The 19,457-nt window shown below is 39.5% G+C and overlaps 1 protein-coding gene across 1 annotated transcript; it reads right to left on the minus strand.

The window, feature by feature from the left end:
- Window positions 1-903: 903 nt before the first annotated feature.
- On the minus strand, window positions 904-18,367 carry edem3 (ER degradation enhancer, mannosidase alpha-like 3). The gene is made up of 21 exons (XM_042481836.1): window positions 17,108-18,367; window positions 16,967-17,012; window positions 15,873-15,973; window positions 15,629-15,668; window positions 15,326-15,438; window positions 15,006-15,159; window positions 13,961-14,095; window positions 12,518-12,623; window positions 12,124-12,221; window positions 11,229-11,354; window positions 11,052-11,135; window positions 10,713-10,796; window positions 10,227-10,351; window positions 8,281-8,452; window positions 8,030-8,175; window positions 7,773-7,917; window positions 6,553-6,744; window positions 6,102-6,267; window positions 4,317-4,502; window positions 3,865-3,912; window positions 904-2,174 (listed from the first exon to the last, which is right to left on the minus strand). Exons 1-21 carry the CDS (start codon window positions 17,194-17,196, stop codon window positions 1,801-1,803), a joined length of 2,730 nt encoding a protein of 909 aa, XP_042337770.1. The 5' UTR covers window positions 17,197-18,367; the 3' UTR covers window positions 904-1,800.
- Between the last annotated feature and the right edge of the window lie 1,090 nt (window positions 18,368-19,457).

The following is a 19,457-nucleotide window of genomic DNA, read 5'->3' on the forward strand; positions in this document are numbered from 1 at the left end:
AAACAAAAAAACACACATGCTTTCAGAGTTCTTGGGGTATTTCAAATAAATACAAAATACAACCATTTAAAGGTGCATTTCCCTCCCCTTCGTAAAAATGTAAAGGAACATATCTCCCTCCGTAGTGCTTAGAAATTATCTGAAGTGCCTCTCCTAATTTGCCACCTGTGCCCTCTTATAATGAACAGTCCCTAATAATATTCCAATAATATGATTTACAATAACATCCTCTGGAAATAGCATTTCTCCCTGACAAATGCATGTACTTTTGAAACTCTAAGCACATTCTTTCTGTTAATACTTTTAAACATTTATGTACAATTTTGATACAGGAATTTACTTGTGACTGAGTATTGCCATGTGTTCTTAAAAAGGTACAAGCACTTAAAAATAATTTTAAAAATACATTTTAAAAACTTCAAACTTAGAAAAAATAAGATAAAATAATTGAATTAAATTGAAATACCAATGATAACTAAAATAGAAAATTGGTAAAAGATTTGAGCACTTCCTTCCACTAACGCTGTAATAGCCTTTACGGTAAAGCTAATGTGTATGCTGAGAATTTTCCAGTCAGAGATCTATGTCATGTAGACTCAAGCTGATTTTATGTGGGTGTCTGCCCACTGTTTATAGAAACATGTCTCCTGGAAAAGGATTTGTCACCTTTCATTCAAATATTCCACTTACCTTTTTTTCTTTTTAAATTTCCTCTGAAAATACAGACATGACGTGCTAAATATTCTATTAGAGCAGCCTTTACATCATAATAAAGTGGTATAACACTTGAGGTTTACAGTCAAATAAGAATCTTCTCTACATTATTTTTTATGAACTGCAACACCTAAAGCCATCAGCTAGTGTTTTAATAGCATACACCAAAAGAACCAAGCCAGTCTTCCCAGTTTCCCTCTTAATTTTTATTCAATTTCATCATGTTAATTTATTGGTTTATTTCTACTCCTTCCAATCAGTCAGCAGCTAAAACCTGACAGACAGATCTCATAGCGCCCTCCTGTGGCGACTTATAAGTGTGTAATCCATCCCGCTGCTGAGGGTGTGTCTGCTCCACCCGATGTGGTCCAGAGGTTGTCGTTTGTGGGGTGAAGCCAGAACCTGAGCAAAGCAGCACTATATTTGTTTCAGTCAACACATATCTCCACAAATACATATTTACACTGACAGATGACTTCATATATCCTCCAGAGAGATCAAGTTTGGTGTTGAGTTTGCCTACCCTAAAGCCATAAAAAGATCCTGCAGCTTATTCAACGTCAGTGATCCCCACATGAATCAAGTCCTGATGATTCAGGCCCAGGACCACAAAGACAATTAATGTATGTTCACAAATAAAAAATAAAAATTAATTGGTCGATGGTTTAATTAGTAGTTGTTGGACCAGCATTCGTTGGAGCAAAAAGGAGTCAGAAATGCATAGAGAGAACAGTGTGAATTGGAGTGGCAACGCTGTTACATACAGTCTGGTCCATGTCATTCATTAGGCTTTTGTTATGACAGATAAACAGAAACTGTATGAGGACGTGAGGTAAGAACCCTGGTCTCTGAGCCATGAACTACAAGGCTAAACAGGACTCCCTAATGGTCCAGAGATACAGTATGTGGGCAGCCTTGGCACATGAAAACCATCCACAGAGAGCAAGAGAACAAACACTCATTGAAAGACATCTCCCCAGCTTCCTCTGTGGTCACTATTGAGACTAGTGAAGAAGCGTCCCCTCCAGGTTTCTCCCCAGAGTGGGATCAAACCGCAGTCACAGGGCACGACACGCCCGACGACTGTCAGAGCTCATCCATTTCCATCTGCTGAAACGCCTCCAAGTCTTCCCGCCAATCAGCCAGCAGCTCATCCATTGACTGGCTGCTTGAGTCTGTGTCGCCCTCGGGCTCCTCTGTCTTCTCAGAGTCTCTGTCCTCTTTGGGCTGCGTCAAATCGGCCCCTGCAGGACTAGCTTCCTCTTCCGGGGGTCCAACCTCCTCTGCAGGACTAGTGTCTTGTTCCACAGGACTGACTTCCTCCTGTGATGGAGTAGCCTCCTCAGGAGGCAGTTCTTCCTGCTCTAACGTGCTCATTTGTGATTGGCTAATAGGTTCGAACGAGGTGGGAGTTGTTGCCTCGGTTAAGCAGTCTTCCTCCGCTTCATGCACGTCCACACCTGAAAAGAAAGCAGGGGCGTGAGACACACAAAAACCTCTTATCCTCCTCCTCCTCAGCCGCTAATCTATACAACATGCCCCCCGGTAGCCATTCGGAGTCAAAAAATAGAACCGTTTTCATCGCGAGGCTGTCAACTATAACAGCATGATGCTGATGGTGAGTCATGTTTCCCACAGGATAAAACCTTTCTCACATCGCTGCACAACCAAACTGAGAAGCAACTGAGAAAAAAAGTTATACTGCCACTTTAGTCAGAAAAAAAGTGTATTTGACCTGTTTCTAAAAATGTAGACGCTTCTTTAACTCGTATATGTTGAGAAACAAGTCTGTGCTTTCTATTATACAGCCAAGGGAATACTGCAAGGAGGGCAATGACTGTAACTTCAAGGCTGTATAATTAAAGTACAGATAGACACAGGGTATCTGGTTATTATTGTGTCCTGTTGTCTTTGTCCTTGTGGGGACTTTTCATAATCCAAAGGATTCTTGGTCAGGTGTTTTGGTAAGTATCTCCTCTGCTGAAGCGCACAATCATCCAGAATTTGTACAGACAGTCAAATTCAAGGACTTTCAAGCACACATTTTCTATTTTCAAGCATGAAATTCTCCACAACCATCTGTTGCAAAAAGAAATTCATTCACGAAAGAAATTTGTGAATGGAGTGAACATGCTACCTAGACCTAAAATGAATGTATTATTAATTTACTGGTTATTATTATTCAGGCATGTTGTTGGCAAAGGTAAAAAAAGCAGGAAACGAGCAGAGAGCATGGCGCAGAAGCCCCACGTGCAGCCAACAAACTCCAAAAATCTATTCAACAGCTCCACTATCAGCAGTCACACACACACGGCTGCATAATTGCTGCCAAATTACAGCTCAAAACTTGTGGTAACTGCTGACGCTGCTCTGGTGTGACTGCTTTGAAACTTGAAAAACATGCCACCAAATATTTACTGTTTTTTTACCAACACATTGGCGCTTTGAGCTCAAAGAAACTAATCGCAAGCACGGCCATTCTTGGCTTCCAAGTTTAAAATATTTATCTAATGCGCTTCATAAAATAATTGATCATTCTGTTCTCCTCTCAGTTATATTCTTAATATTATATATTTAGTATTTTTTTAGGACCAAGATGAAATATCTGATTTTTAAGGTATTCCTGTACTTAAAGTTCTGAGTGTCAAATTCAAGTACTTCAAGCACCACATGCACCTTATATGAACCCTGCAGATCCCTAACTCCTTAGCATATTAGTTATCTGCCATATTAAAGCCTGTCTGCACAGCTGAACATATAAAAGTAAACACAGATAAGATCGAGAAAAGCTGATCAAAGACAAATTATGAGATACTTCCAGAAACAATGTAAATACCGCATTACATTGCTTGAGTCTGGGTCACACCCTGCGACACTGTCTAGCCTCTCCATGTGTAACTAATGGTTTGCTCCAGTGACAAAACAGACATAAAGAGCTGTCATGTCTTAAGCTCTGAAGGGGAAAATCAGAAATGACAACACTGTGACTGCACTAAGCTTTTCTATCAAACACACAAAATCCTGCAGTTAAAGGGCAGAGTGAGAGGAAGGGACGGAGAGATGAAAGCATGACTGTAAGGGGGAAAAAGGCGAGGCAAAGGATGCTGAATGAGGATAACAGACAAAAAGAGAAGAAAACAGAATACTTACTGCCCTCAATCAGGCTGCCAGGAAGAGCTTTACCTTTAAATATGGCTGCTGCTCATCCAAAGGAGAGAGAATTATGGAAAAAAGAGAAACCAAGAAAGAGAGGAGAGGAAAGGCACCGTTACAGTCCACCACAGGGAATAGATGGATTTGGCAAATGAGGAAGAAGAGGAAAAGAATGAGGATGCAATATTGATAAGGGCGTAAAACTCCGCCATCCACTATTATAACCACAGCCTGTGGGTGGCTTTGGAGTGAGTCACGATCTCGGAGACTTCAAATAATGCCTGAATCCCTACATCTCATCTTTATTTCATGAAGCCAGGCACATAATGAGGCTCAGTCAGTGGAGAGAGATAAGTACATCTACGTGATCAATCTTATCGGGAGCGATAAGTGGAACAAAGACTTCTAACATTTCAGGAGGCATACAGTGTGAAGGAGTAATGTCACACCTCGGTCTCTGGCTTTGTCGCTCAGCAGCACCTCCACCTCCCTGTACTCCTTCAGCGCCTCCAACAGGATGTTGCCCTCCTTGTGGAAGAGGAAGAGGAGAGGCATGGTGATGTCATCCGTGCTGCGGCCGTCCCCTGCCATCTGAAACAGGGGAGCCGTGTCACTGCTGCTGCCCTCGTTGTCGTCTGGAAAGAAAAGGAGGTAAATGAGAGCTGAAACAGTTTATTGATTTTCCAGTTGACAGAAAATGAAACAAATCTGGCAAGATGTTGAAGCGAAATTCAGATTTTTTGAAGAAGGGTCGCTCTCACAGGAAAGCTCACAGTTTCGGAGAAGTGCAGATGTGCCAATATGATGGTGTACTGCTGTGGAGGCAGCAGCAACATATGTATTAGCCACATAAAAAAATCCAACTCAAAAAAATCTATAGCAGTTTAAATTTATGCCAGTTTTAGAATATTTGCATCGCTTTATCTTTCTCACAGACGGTACATTTTGACAAAAACACTTGACTCCATTGACAAAAACAGTCATTTTTACTCACTGAACACAGGATTTGCTGGTCTACCATTGCCATGATTGGTTTGTTTGTGTAATTAAGTGACTTTGGTGTATCCAAACTAACCCTTTTAAATGCCAAAATCACACAATATCACTAACTAACTAACCAAGCGAGGCAGCGGTAGATTAGCAGCTCCTGTGTTCAGTGAGGTTAAATCACTGTTTTTCTTCTCGATGAAGTCTGGCAAGGTAAAGCACTGAAAATATGCTAAATATAGTGTACATATAAACTGATTTTTTTTAAGGTAGAACTTCTGTCAAATGGCTAAAATAAGTGTTGTTGCTGATCCCTCCACAGCAGCACATTTGTTTGCTTCCTCGTCAGACTCCAGCCTGTTCCTCCGAACTGGGGTCGTGCCGATAGATATTACTGTACGTGATACACTGACACTGGATTATAAGTGCCTCATACTAGGGGTCCGACAGATTATGAGCCTGGCTGATGACTGGGGCCGATATTTTGCATTTTGCAGATTTTCCGTATCGGCTTTTTATTTAAATGAGCACTAATCAAATTACATTTTTGAAAAAGTGTGCACATTACACTCAACAAATAACAGGGAAGGCAGTCTACAATATATGCAAAGAAAATGTCAGCATGACAGGAAGTTTTACGTTGTAAAACCTCAGGGAGCTATTTCACTTATTCATTTTTTTATTTAATTTTTTAATTTAAAATTTCACTGAACTTTATAAAAAAAAACATTGCAGGGAACTGGCTGTATATGATATTGAATGTTTCACTTTTGATTAAACATTTGCTAAAAGCATTTAAATAAAGTTTTGCATTGGGATTTGTTAAATAATAAATTCTAAATTAATATTTGTTTTAATAATAATTAATAATAATTGCTATTGGTATCGGCCCTGAAAAACCAGTATCAGTCGACCCCTGCCTCATACAACCCTAAATCAAAAGATACAAACTATCCCTTTAATTACTGAAGTCCCTAAATAAGAAAATCATACTTTTTTCAGTAAGTACTTCAGTACTCATACACTGTTTATGTATTGTAAATGAATCAGCAACAGTTGACAAAGGCCCTAAATAGATGCAGATTATTATTATCGAGCTTACTTGACTTCTGCTCTATTATTCAGTCATCATGTAATGTGCAGGACCCTTTTCGACTGCCTGTCCTCAAGATAATGCATTTATCGCTCCCTAATCTAGTCACTGAGAAGTCATCTTCCGTCTTGTGTCATCAGCTGCTCGCACTCACCGATGACTATGCCTCCGATGGCGCCAGCCTTCTGGATGTGTCGGGCCTTCTCTGCAAACATGCACTGACCCCTCTGAAGGAGAGCGATGTGGCCCTGCACATACTCGGCGTTGGTGATCTCGGTGCAGCCGCTGTAGGGTTCAGCCACGGTCACGAAGCCTCGTACCTGCACAAGAGGACAGAGGCAGGATATATTGCAAAGGAAAATGTTTTCATGATTTCGTGATGTATTGTACAGTGCCGCAGTCTGAACCCACATGTTCTCTTCTGGTGCTTTAACTACACACTCATCTTTTCTTCTGTTTGAATTAGGAAAATACTCCACGAAAGAAAGTGCCCTCTTAAAAGTAGCAAGGAAAAGTGAGTGGCTCTCTTAGGAAAAACAAACAGGAGCACAGTTAAGTGCCCGTTTGAAACCTGGCAGCTTGGCAAAGCTACAAAGCCCACTCACCCCTGTGGAACTTTTGGAAAGGTCTGTGCCAAACTGCGCTGGGCCGGCGGTCAGCACAACTCTGCCAAAGAATGGATGTGAGACGATCTGAATGGCTCTGGGAGGCAGCTGCTCTTTCTGCTGTTGGCTGGACAGCTCCATCATCTCCTGCATGAAGCGCACGCCGTCCTCTGCTGCTACCGCACTCACCGCCTGGGCGTGCCAGAGTAAGAAAGGAGAGGTTGTTTTTTTTTAAAAAAAAAAATAGTTAGGGTGAAAAGAACACCATAATTTGTAGTGTTAACCATATAATACCATTTGTCTCATATTTGATAATCATCCACATTAACAATACTTTCCTGAAAACCATGTTGTATGAAATCTTGACCCCATTGTTTAAAATAACCTATACTAACTTTTGGGATAATCACAGCCTCATTAAACATTACAATCAAAAACAAAAGACCCTGGGCATTAAGAGGGTGGATGGCTTTCCCGAAAATGTCTTCTGAGGGAACTGTTAAATCCATCTTTGCCTGAATAAGGAAAAAAACTTGATTTTTTTGCCCAATGCATTGCACTGAAAAAGTAGTAAAAAGGTTTCTGTTTGGGGGAAAAAATACAAAACCAGCTGAAGTGTTCAAACTGCAATAAAAAATGTTTGTTTGTTTCTAAAAAAGACATTTTTATAATCAATTAATTTCCTTAAAAGCCATATGTATCAAATATCATACAAAAAGACTTCAATACATGCACATTATTTTTTCAAAATATATATTTGCATTTCATCAAAAAGGCCCATAAATGCCTCAATTTTTAAAAAAAAAAAATAGAATTTTCTGGCTATAATTTCATTGCTCAGGCATTACAGGGTTAAAGAATATATCCTTCACTAAACAATGGCACCAGTATTACAGTATGTTCTCTTGCTGTTTTGCATTTGAATAATAGTACAAATGCACAAGATGTAACTGTTTCTTCTGTACCTTCACATTCCAAAAAGGTTTTGCTCATTAGATTTAAAGATATGTCTTAAAGACGATTGTCTTGCAGTCTTTTGCATATGCGTGCAGGAAAAGTAACTGTGCCGTTTCATTCCCACCCCTGGTAATTAGGACAAAACAGCCTCGGAGTCGCATACAATTAAGAGACGTAATTATTTCAGCCTTGGATTCTGCACTTTTTAAATCAGCCACTAACAAGAAGATGCAGATGTTTATCCCTGTTGTTAAACTGTTTACCTGAGTTGCGTGCTGGACCAGCTGCACCCTGCCGTCTTTCAGGTGGATGAGACTGACTCCCATTCGCCTCAGCAGCTCCAGATGTTCAGGGTTGTTTGCCATGAAGTCCTGAGCCCTGAGGGGAGGACGGCCCATACCGGGCTCCCTGAGTAGAGGAAGAGAAAGAAGTTAAAAACATATGGAAGAGATACAGCAGTCAGGAAAAACAGATAATAAGTGCAGACACATATTCCCGTCCCATCTGTACATGTACACACCGGTAGGGAGCAGGACGGGGGCAGCTCTTGTCCACAGCACTACGAATTGGTTCTCTCAGGTTACGAGGGAAGGCGGGGTCAGGAAACAGGAGCCGAGTGTTGGGGCAGGTCCAATCAAAGTTAGAGTCGTCAAGCTCCTCCTCTGACTAAAGTATCATGAGTAAATCATAGATTGCGGTTAGGGAATTGTAATGTGCAAATGCTTTGATCAATTTGTAAGATTTTAATTACAATTGCATAATGTTAATTACAGTTCTGTTTGAAGGAATCGATGAAGAGTGAGGCGCTGTGGACAGGGACAGGGGCAGCAGGTGGGCCTCGGTTGTGAAGACGTAGTCCTCCACGTCAAACGGTAAATCCTCCACATCAGCAAACAGCAGGAAGAGGTATTTGAACATCTCAGCAAGGAAGAATGAGTCCATTCTGTCCGCAGAGGAAAGGTGTAAGATTATGGAGCGCAGTGCAAACACTGCTGGTTTATTTATGAGATTATCACGAAGGGCGTTGGACAGTAGAGCCAGACTTATCAGAAGGCTAATGTTTGCTCACATTATCAGCTTATTGTAGATACTGTATATGAAATAGCATATGTTGGTAGATTTCCAGCATATGGTGGACATGTGGTAATGTACCTTGTACCACATGAATGTACCAACAAGAGAGCAGCATGTACCAACATTAATGTGGTGTGTTTTGAAGGGAAGGTTTGGATCTTTTGCAGTAGAGTTGCATGAGGTTTTTATTAATAGTCAGCATTTTACATGCAGTAGATGTCCGTCAGCCCACCCCCACTTTGGAGAAGCAGGCTGGGGTCCAACATGGAAGCTAAGCAACTCTACTATTGTGGACATCAATATCAGTTTAAGTGTATGCTACATTTAGAGTATTTTCACTGCTTTTACCTTAAAGACAGACAGGAAAATGATGCTGTTATAGCATTTGCTTCAAAATCAAACTCCATTGAGAAAAACAGTGATTTAACATTGCTAAACACAGGAGATGCTGGTCTACCGCTGCCTCACTTGGTTAGTTTGTTTGTGTTTTCATGGGACTTTGGTGTTAAAAAGGGTTATTTTGGATCCACCAATGTCATCCAATAACACAAACAAACTAATCTGTCAGGGCAGCAGGAGACAACCAACTCCTGTGTTCAGGAGACAAGATTATAGGTTTTCTCAACTGACTCTCGGTAGCTTTGCCAAGAGCACGATGGGGAACTGAAGCTGTTAACAGCTCCGCTGACGGAAAGGGCTGAAAATACTCTATACAGCAAAACTTAAACTGTTACAGATTTTTTTTGGGGTGGCTAAAATATGTTTTGTTGCTGAACACCATCCATAGCAATGTGTTGTTTAGCTTATGTGATGGAACTTCTGCAAAAGCCCCCAGGAAGTGTGCCAGGCTCTGATGCAAATTTTAAATTGTGGCCAAAAGTGGAATTACACTATCTCGGTCGGTCACGTGATGCCCATTGGCCCGGAAAGACTTTTCCCCATTGACTTACATCGGGAAAGAGATGTATGTAAATCAGTAAATATTATTACGTGAGCATCAAAACCTCAGTGAAACGACTAATTTCAGCATCAGCCACCGTATGTCTCTAGTGCACATGCCTTATGTGCCTGTAGATCCGGGTTTTCTACAATGATTCTGCACCCACAAAAGAGCTTTTTTTGCTTTAAGCACCAATGAGCAGCTCTCATATGAATGAACGTGGCCCCGCCCCCATGGCTGTGTCCAGGCTTCCATCAATGCTGCTGCTACTTTTCCAAACTGAGGTTGTGCCGACAGACATCTACTGTAGGTAATACACTGACTACGGATTAGTGCCCCATACGAATCCGAACTCTCTCTTTAATGTCACCTTACAAATAAAGTTAAAATCTGCTACTCTATCTTACGTGTTAAACTAAAAATCAAATTATCGACTGACTGACAGCATCTATCATATTTTAATCTACTAAATCAATACTAGCCTCATTCAAAGATCTTATTTTCTATACATATTCTACACCACTAGTTAACAATCTTCCTGTCACCTGCTGTACCTCATACTGTGTTTTACATACCACCTTCTCATGGTTTGTAAATCTGATGGTACAGTATATAAAGCTTTGTAAATGGCATCTACAGTTGCCTTTTAGTAGTCTAACATCATACAAATCATCTTACAGATACTGAGCCTTTGTACTCTCACCTGTCCTCGTGGCTCCCTGTGCGCACGTCCTTCATTGCAGCGAAGCCGCAGGGAACACGAGCAAAGCGGTTGAGGTTGTCTAGGATAGTGCGACCTGCCTCCAGGTAGTAAGGGTCTCCTGTGGCCTGGGAGGATGAGAGGATGATAAAGGCGATCATAACAGAGGACAGTACATCCACTGTGAAAAACGAAGGCTCCAGTGAAATCTGGTCAGACACAAAGATGTAACTTCCACTCCGGAGACAGTGTTTTATCATATTAAGTGCCTTTATACATTTTTTACAAGACTGCCAAAGGCAAAGTATCGAAGGCTGCTTCATAAATGCAGAAATGGAGATAGTGTGGCTAAAAACGTTGCAAATTAGCTCTGGTGTAATTGCAACTTAATTTAACAAAACCTGGTGCATGATAAGAGACATTTACTTCTTTACTGTGGCTGGAAAAAGAGAACTTTCTGCGTTATGTCAGGCTTCTTTGATAAATTACCTTGTAAAGGAAATAGGTGCTCTCTGCAAACTCAGGCCTCAGGGGATGTTGGGCCCAGTGTACCCTGAAATCAGTAGTGAAGGCCTGGGGAGGGACGGAGAAGGACGAAGGGGTCAGTGCACCATCCAGAGTATTGTAATTAGAACAGACAGACAAAGCTAAAATGCAGCCGAGTGGCGTGAAATGCAAGCTTGTTCACTTCCAAACAGTTATGGCTGGCAACACAAGCCATATGGGGTCACTTGATCCCACGGTCAAATGACAGTGTGTCAATTTTTGTGGCACTGTTAAAGACTAAGAAGTGGTTTTTCCAGTTGGATACACAGAGAGACAGATTACCTCTGGGAGGAAGTTGTGTTTCTTTGTAACTTGATACAACATCTCATGAGTCTCGATGGCAGGACGGATATCTCCCTTCAACACCTGGGACACGGATAATACGAAGAGAATCTTACTGAAATGCCACAAGCCAATGCAGGAAGAGTGACATCTTAAATTCACATGATCTGATCTGACCTGCAGTCCAGGGAAGAAGGCCAGCAGAGAGTCCATCCAGGTGCGAGCAGGAAGCAGAGGTTTGTGGATGTGGACATCCAGCAGCAGCGGAGGCTGGCTAATGTACTTCATTATAGATGCATAGTGCTAAATGGGATATGCAAAGTGGATTGACGATATAATAACAGTTTTATGGTGCTCAGTGATAGACACAAGTAGACCAAAGGGAGCCTGAGGACTTGCACTGTGCATTATTTTAACTTCTGTGCTGGAGAGTGAAACAGAAGTGTAAAAGTATATCATTACTTGCCGTGTATTCTGGCTTTGTCCTGAAATTGTACAGGTTCGGATAAATATTTATATGAATATCATCAAAGTCCTGGGTTATGATATAGTTGTGTATTTTGATGATAAGACAAGAGGCACTGTGTTAAAATAAGAATATCTACTGAAAATCTTTTTGGCAGCTTGAGGTGGTACAAGTACTGAACCACCAACAAAACATGAATGGATGACAACTGTGGATGAGGTGTATGATATGAAACTGTTGAGACAAAGGATAAGAGCTCAAAAAGAGCGTTGTCGAGATAAAAGGGAGAAATGGACAATATTTACATGTCAACGACATGATGAAAGACTAAACCACAGAATTTGTTGTGAGGCAATGACAATCTTTTTGTTTTCTTTTTGTGTGTTTGTATTTTTATACTGTATTTTTGTCTCCACTGTCCTTTTATAACACTTTTGTAAAAAAAATGTAAAGTGTTCAAAAAACGTATAATGCTGGTTCATGTTGGAGATGCCACAGTGACAAAATGCCAGTATGCAGACACAGAGGAATCAAATTACTCTGTACAAGTGTGTGTGTGTGTGTGTGTGTGTGTGTGTGTGTGTGTGTGTGTGTTTGTGTCCTCACGATATTGAACCGCTGCAGAAACAGGTCATCTCCCAAGAGGATGTAAGCCTTTAGCAGATATTCATAGTATGAGTCAATTCCCGCTCCCACTCCACTGTCTGGGGACACACAATCGCAAATCACTTTATGAGACAAAAAGATCAGATGAAAAACAAATATTCTATTTTTTCCTGTCAACCGTCTGTGCAACCAAGTCCCCTCTCGCCCAGACAAAGATTGCACCCCTGTACTTCATTTTCTCGTTTTTGTCTCCTCATCACGTCATATCTGCCACAGCCTCCTCCACTCCCACTCCTCTCAACACTTCACCCTCTTCATCTTTCAAGCCCTCCTCCGCCCCGTCACTCAGTCTCGTCATCCTGCCCTTCTCTTTAACCCCCCGAGGTCCTCTCACCCCTGCGGACCCACTCTCCAGAGTGGATGTTGATGGTGGTTCCCACCAGATTGCTGTTTCTCTGTCTCTTCTCCCACAGAAAGTCCAGGGCTCTCCGGGCGTGGGCCTGTGTGCGTATGTGAGGAAGGGCGCATTATTGATTGAAAACAGTTAAAAATCAATCTGCAGTAGCTGTAAGCTGTTAAAAAGATTACAGTGATTGACTTTGTGCTTGATCAGCAGGCTGCTGTTGCCAGGAGGTGAACCAGGCCTGGGCTCTAATATCGTTGGCACAGGGTAAAATATCAAACTCTGAATTATGTCACTATAACACTGCAGCTACAGAGCGCCCGCCCCCCATCATCTGATTCAAAGCCTTTCTATAAAGTAGACTAAATTCTGATTTTTTTCTGCAAGAGGCAGGTTGATCAAGGAGCAAAAAGAGAATCGGATCTCACTGAATGCGGGGGACAGATGCTGTAAGGGTCCCTGAACATTTAATAACAAAAATATTCTTACTTTTACAAAATTCTTGGTGGAATTTTCAGACCATATTTGACATCTAAATACAAATAGTGGCTGTTTATTATGCAAATAAAAAGTTTTAAAATCAAACTATTAAGATGTATATGTACATTATATTATGACTATGTATGGTATTATGTCGGCAGATAGGTTAGGTACTTTAGCTCACTTAACACTGAATAATATTGAATAAAAGATATTATCTTATTGTCCCCTCCTTTGTTTTTAAGTCTCTTTTATATATGAGAACCAAAAAAAATGAGCTAAAAATAACAAAAAAATTGAATTTGAATTTTGAATTTGAATTTTCATCAATTCTGTGCAGTCTTGTTTATTTAATTTGTCGATGGATGTGCGATGAGCACAGCTATAAATTTATGTTTCATAGAAATACTGTATTTCTGTGGTATGGTTCCCTTGCATAGAAAAAATAGTCTATTTACTTTTTTGATAACTACATCACTACATAACTCACAAATGTTCAGACAAGCTTAATATTTACTTATTTGTAATGCTACAATGCACATATGCAATTCATGCATACAGTCAAATTTTCTGTCAAACTAATTTGGTTGTGGGGACAGGAACATACATCAGCACGGGGGACATCACGGTAGACCAACAAATTTAGTTTTGTGTCTTAAAACTGTTTTGCTGATACAGAAATTAGATTTTAGTCAAATGATGAACATACTCAAAATAACATTTTTTTCTGTTTACGGAAGAGTAAAATTAATTACTTCCTTATTTATAATACTTCACTGAACCAAAGTATTAATCACTTCACACTGCTGACTAATATTATAAATGGTTTCCTCCGTCACAATCTGTTCAAGTCAGAAATTAACATTTTTGACATCTGTTTTGTAAAAAGCGGAACAAATATATAAATTATAACATGTCATCTGCATATCTTATTATCTGATGTAAATGTGATACCTCAAACACGGGATCCCCGGTGAAGCGACTTAAGGCAGCAAACTCCAGGATGATGGTTCCGGCACACGCAGTGCAGGTGTCTGTTTCAGTGCCTGTTCTTGTCTCAGGACCCCTGACACCGTGCTTCAAATTCACCTGTCAGGCAGAAAAAAACAAATTATTGAATCTGTTTTTGAAGTCACATTTGGTTTGCAACAGCCTATGCAGGACAGCTAGTCACACATGAAAATATCTGCGTTCAAAGGCTGTGACAGCTGCGAGCAGTGAAGCAGAAAATGGAAATATGTAGCCATTATCTGAAAGGTTACAAATGTCAATTTAACATATTGCAACCCCCGAAGTGTGTGAAAGTAAAATATATACTTCTGTAGTATCTATACCATCAAGTATGTTTGATATAGATATTGTTAAAGCATTTTAATTAAGAGATATTTTATTTTATAACATATATTTTTTCAATTGACTCCAATAGATGCTTCACAAATTACTGACTGCTCACTAAACAGCTGCTGTAACTCAACAGGTTCACCTCATCTCAGGTAAAGGAATAGAAATTATTTTCCAATCACGCTCCAGACATAGTCTTCATGAAACAATACTCTAATAATATCCTCTAATAACTAATTTAATTGCAAAATTACATGAAGACATGTTTTATTATTATTATTGTTATTAATTAATTAATTATTTTATTTTATTTGATTTTATTTTTATTTGATTTTATTTGATTTTTTAACTTGAACATTTGATAATATTGGACTACCAATCACAAGAAGGCACATTGTTTTTCTGGAGGTGTTTTAAATAGGATATTTTAGTGAAAATGAATTTGTTTGGGAAGTACTGAGCATACAACTGGATAAATGAGACTTTGATTATCCCGCACAAGTTGTGTTAAAGTTTGTAAATGGATGTTTTGTGTTTCTTTCAGAAATCATTCTGTAACAAGAGGTGAGTAATTGACATATAAGTAATCATTTGGGGAGTTTGGTATTCCTTTATGGAGCTGATTTGATGTAGTTCTGCCTGTGAGCAGCTGTCTCACCCTGGGATAAGGCAGGCCGCTGCTGGTGTTGAAGGCTGGCAGCAGTCGGAGGCCCAGGTCTTTGGCCATATGCAGGAGCTCATCCTGGTACCACTGCATGTGTTGACCTCCATCCTTCAGCATCACAGCCATGGAGTGTCCTCCCAACAGACCTCTGAACACACACACACACACACACACAATTAAGAACAGAAGAAATCAGTGATTTCTTATCACTGATGTGTTTTTGCAAAGCTGCTCTGTTTGCTGCTCGTCAAAAGCTACACTTTGTGTAAAATGTTTCACTATTAATGTATGTTGATAGTCTAATCAAATCTCACCCGAGGACTCGAATGTTGGTTTCGAAGACGGACACCACAATGTCGTTGTCCAGCCGCACATCTGACAGCACTCTCCTCACTGCAGCCTCAAACTCTGTCGTCTTGTTCAGAAGCTGGCAATGACAAATTATACGTGACTACAAAAATCAGGCTTAATAATAGACTTTTTTCATGGTTTAAATTAAGATTAAAAGACTCAGAATATCCTTTTCATCAGAACCTCCACTGTGTTATGCCCTGTATTACCCAAAAAATGACACTCCAAAAAAATTAATCTGAAAAAGACACAAAACCAATACCTACCACCAGAGTATCCAGAGTGTCAATGAGGGTCAGAGAGAACCTACCAGAGGGAGAAAGAAACGGTTTAGCAAAGGTTGTCTATTGCCCACCACACTAATTAATGCAATTATTATAATTACTCCACATGTATTAACATAATCATGTTATTTTGCATATATTAGTAAAATGTCCACCTCGGGCAAGTGCTCATCATTGTTCTGTTAATGTGTTAGATCTCAAGGAGCAAAGGCAGTATGCTACTCACTTTCCCAGAGCGTCGTCAACGTCACCTCGACTTGGTTCAAGCCCACGAACTCTTCCTCTGCATGTTAGTGGCATCAGCTCATCTGCTGGGTACGCATGGTCCTGAGAAACAAGGACACTTTTAACACAACGCTTTGACCCTCTACTGTTTTTTTTTTTCCTTAGGTGGCCAGCTCAGTTTCTTAAAATGCACATGATATGTCACATTACCACACAAGAAAGAAGTTGCAAGAAAACTTTATCTATATAGCGCCCTTAAAAACAGATGTTTACAAAGTGCTCTGACACACAAAGCAAGGCATGACCTCAGGGAGTTACAAAATAGACATAAACAAACATGCCAAACAGAGAAAGGTCTAGAGAAGTCAAACAAAAGGACAAGAACAACATGCGAACACATATGGTCAACAGGAAAAAAAAGCTAATAAAAGGAATAAAAATAGTAAAATAGGCAGATTTCAAGAAGCAGTTTCAGTACTAAATGGATTAAGGGTTTTTTTAATGTAAGAAATAATATAAGAAGATGAAAAAATGTGTAATTATATTTCCATAATTACATTATTATAAAAAGTGTTATTATATTTCCATATTTATATATTATTTAACAACCGATATCTACTACTCTACAGCCTGATACCAGAGAGGAGCAAAAAATATTGATACTTCTAAACATAAACTAAAAACCCATCTTTTTAGTCTGGCTTTTATGTAGTGTCTAATATCACTATTTTATGGTTTATACTTTTTTTTTTTAATTGAATCTCCAGGTCCATTTTTTAAGATCTATTTTTGCTTATTTCACATGGTATGGTATATGGTGTTCTTGTTCATGTCTGTTGTTTCTTCAATCAAACTGCAAAACACTTTGAATTGCATTTGATTTCTTTGAAAGGTGCAACATAAATACAATTTTACTGATTCAGTAATTATTCTACACTAGTACGGCCTAGTTTGGGCAGGGTTGCAAAAAGGACTTGTCCATATGAAGCTGCTCAACTGTCCTGAATCATATCCAAAACATTAAGGCTGCAGTAAAAAGTTTTAAACTAGAAAATCCCATTTCTTTGAATGAATCCAGTGAAAATAGATACTTACCATATAATTCTGATATGCATGGTCAAACATCTCAATCACTTGGTTCCTTCAGCGAGGGGAAAACATAGACACAAGTCAGCATGCGTAACATGAAACTGTTTTTCTTGTCCTGAGGAGGCTGTGTGTTTCTCCTCAACTCACCTCAACTTGTGCTTCTCCTCCCGTGACATGGCCTGTCCGAGGCTGCATAATGCTCCCAGCAACGTCAAGCATAACAGTACAGCCGGCATTGTGGTAGATGGTCAAGATCGCAGCAATGTACATACAACTACAGTTTGGCTCTTGGTCAGTCACAGAGCAAACACCTAGTCATTACCACTCCCCTAACCAAACAGCTCAAACTAACAAAACATCTAAGACACATAAACCTACACCATCCTATTAATGTTATACCTCTGAGATCATGTTAAAGCCTAAGATGTACCGTTTAATCATCAAAAAGGACAGAAAGCATCATGACAATAGGCTTGTCCGTTGCTGAATCTTGGCAAACATGACATAAATCTTAGCCTCTTACATGCCACACAACACCACAAAAAATCAAAGAGTGACTATGTGCAATGTGCGATTTAATATGCACATTTTCAGCCAAAGCTGCAAATTCAAAAGTTTGCAGGAATGTTGTTATTTCAAGTAATTAGTTATGAGATGTAACTGATAGAGATGTACCAGGCATTAATTGTAGTGCAAAGTTTCTCCAAGTCCTGTGAACAGGATGGTGAATCACACGTGTTTATTTTTCCTAACTGACACCCGGACCTACTGCAGACAGGTGTGACACGTTGACGTGCAAAAGACTATCATCACAATTAGCTCTGCCCTAAAGCACTCACATTAATCCAGCGATCCGAGTATGAAAATGACAATACTGTTTTGTTTTTTTCAATTTAGTTTTCACACAACAGCAATCAAGAAAACTCCACGCCTTCACAGTTATGACAGATTATCATATTTCAGACTAAACCAAAGCAAATAACGATAATTACCAGTCCTTTTTGTGTGTTTATGAGCCAAAAAACAGAAGTCAAACCAAAAGCACTTGAAAAACCCTGTTCATACCAGCGCCTGATATCTCTCTGTTGTGTCAACTGTAAACCTTTTAAGCTGTAAGTTAATAATTTCCCCCTTCTTGGCAGATCTCTTTCGTCCAGCAGTCAGACAAGCTGCCGAGCACTTGTCAGGCTTTAATTAGGCAGTTAGCCGGCTGTGCTAACTAGCCGAGCTCGCGACAGAGGAGACACCGACAATACACGACGAGTCGACAAAAACCGCGTCCATCGTTACGGATCGGACCGGACCGAGCTGTCTTTTTTGGCCTTCGAGTTATAAAGTGGATAGTGTCGCCCGTGAGCTGCTGTTTCGCCAAGCTAGCTTGTCTTAAAACCGGATGCTGTTACGATGAAAACGTCAACAACATCCGCTTCCTGGATTTTTGGAGGATTGTGCCCTCGGTTTGGTTTTTCAGGCAACAGGCAAAGAAACAAAACACCTTCGCTGGGGTTTTCAGACGTAGCTCCGGATATATGGAGCCAGATCAAGGTCAGAATATTTGTTAATTGGATGATAAAATAAAATTTTAAACTGAAAGTTAAAAAAAAATGTAGGAAAGGTTTCAATTTAAATCTAATTTTGACTTAATTCTGATATTCTTTGAATTAATTATTTATTTTTTAAATTTTGACTTATGAATATTGTTTTATTTGAGGTGTCATTTTTTTCATTTGCAGATCTTATGCTTTCAGATTCTGATCTTATTATTTCGCAATTAAATATCTTTTTTTGTTTCATTTTTTTTTTCCACTTTCAAATCTTCTTTTCACTTTCAGATCGTATTTAAGTTTAATAGTTTTGGCTATGATCTGGCTCCATATAGATATGGATGTAGCTGCATTGTTAAGCACTTTTTGTTGTAAATCATATTAATCTATTATGCTTAACAGTTTCATTGCATTTTTATGTTTCATGAATTTAAGGGCTTTCGAACAGAAAAAAACGAAACGTCACGACACACTAAATGTAGGTTTCATCTTCATATACATGGATTTGTGTAGAAAAAACTTTCCAAAAATGTAATTAACCAGAAAGTCATCCTTGCGTTTGTCCACAAACAATGTCCTTTTGAGAAACGTTTTCAAATTGAAAAACCTTTGGGGAAATTAAAATCAGGGCATCAGAATACATACGCTGAAAAAATGAATGATCACTAGTTTCAGTACCATCACAAAATACACAATTATTGGTTTCATTTCCAAATCGTGTCGCAACAAGTCACTGGTTGGATATATCCTGTTTAATATTTTAAAATGGATTTCTCTGGATATGGGATTATTAAATGTGATTAAACACATTTCTTTTTGTTTTTTGGATTTGACATGGTTTACATCGGTAGCTGGAGGAGTAAACTGAAAGTCAGTATAACGGGAGAACCCATTGTGTTGCCTTTAAGTACTAATAATAAAGGCTCGGAAAAATGATTACTCTTTTTGACAAA

Source organism: Plectropomus leopardus, chromosome 3 (genome assembly GCF_008729295.1).
Source record: "Plectropomus leopardus isolate mb chromosome 3, YSFRI_Pleo_2.0, whole genome shotgun sequence".
NCBI lineage: Eukaryota > Metazoa > Chordata > Actinopteri > Perciformes > Serranidae > Plectropomus > Plectropomus leopardus.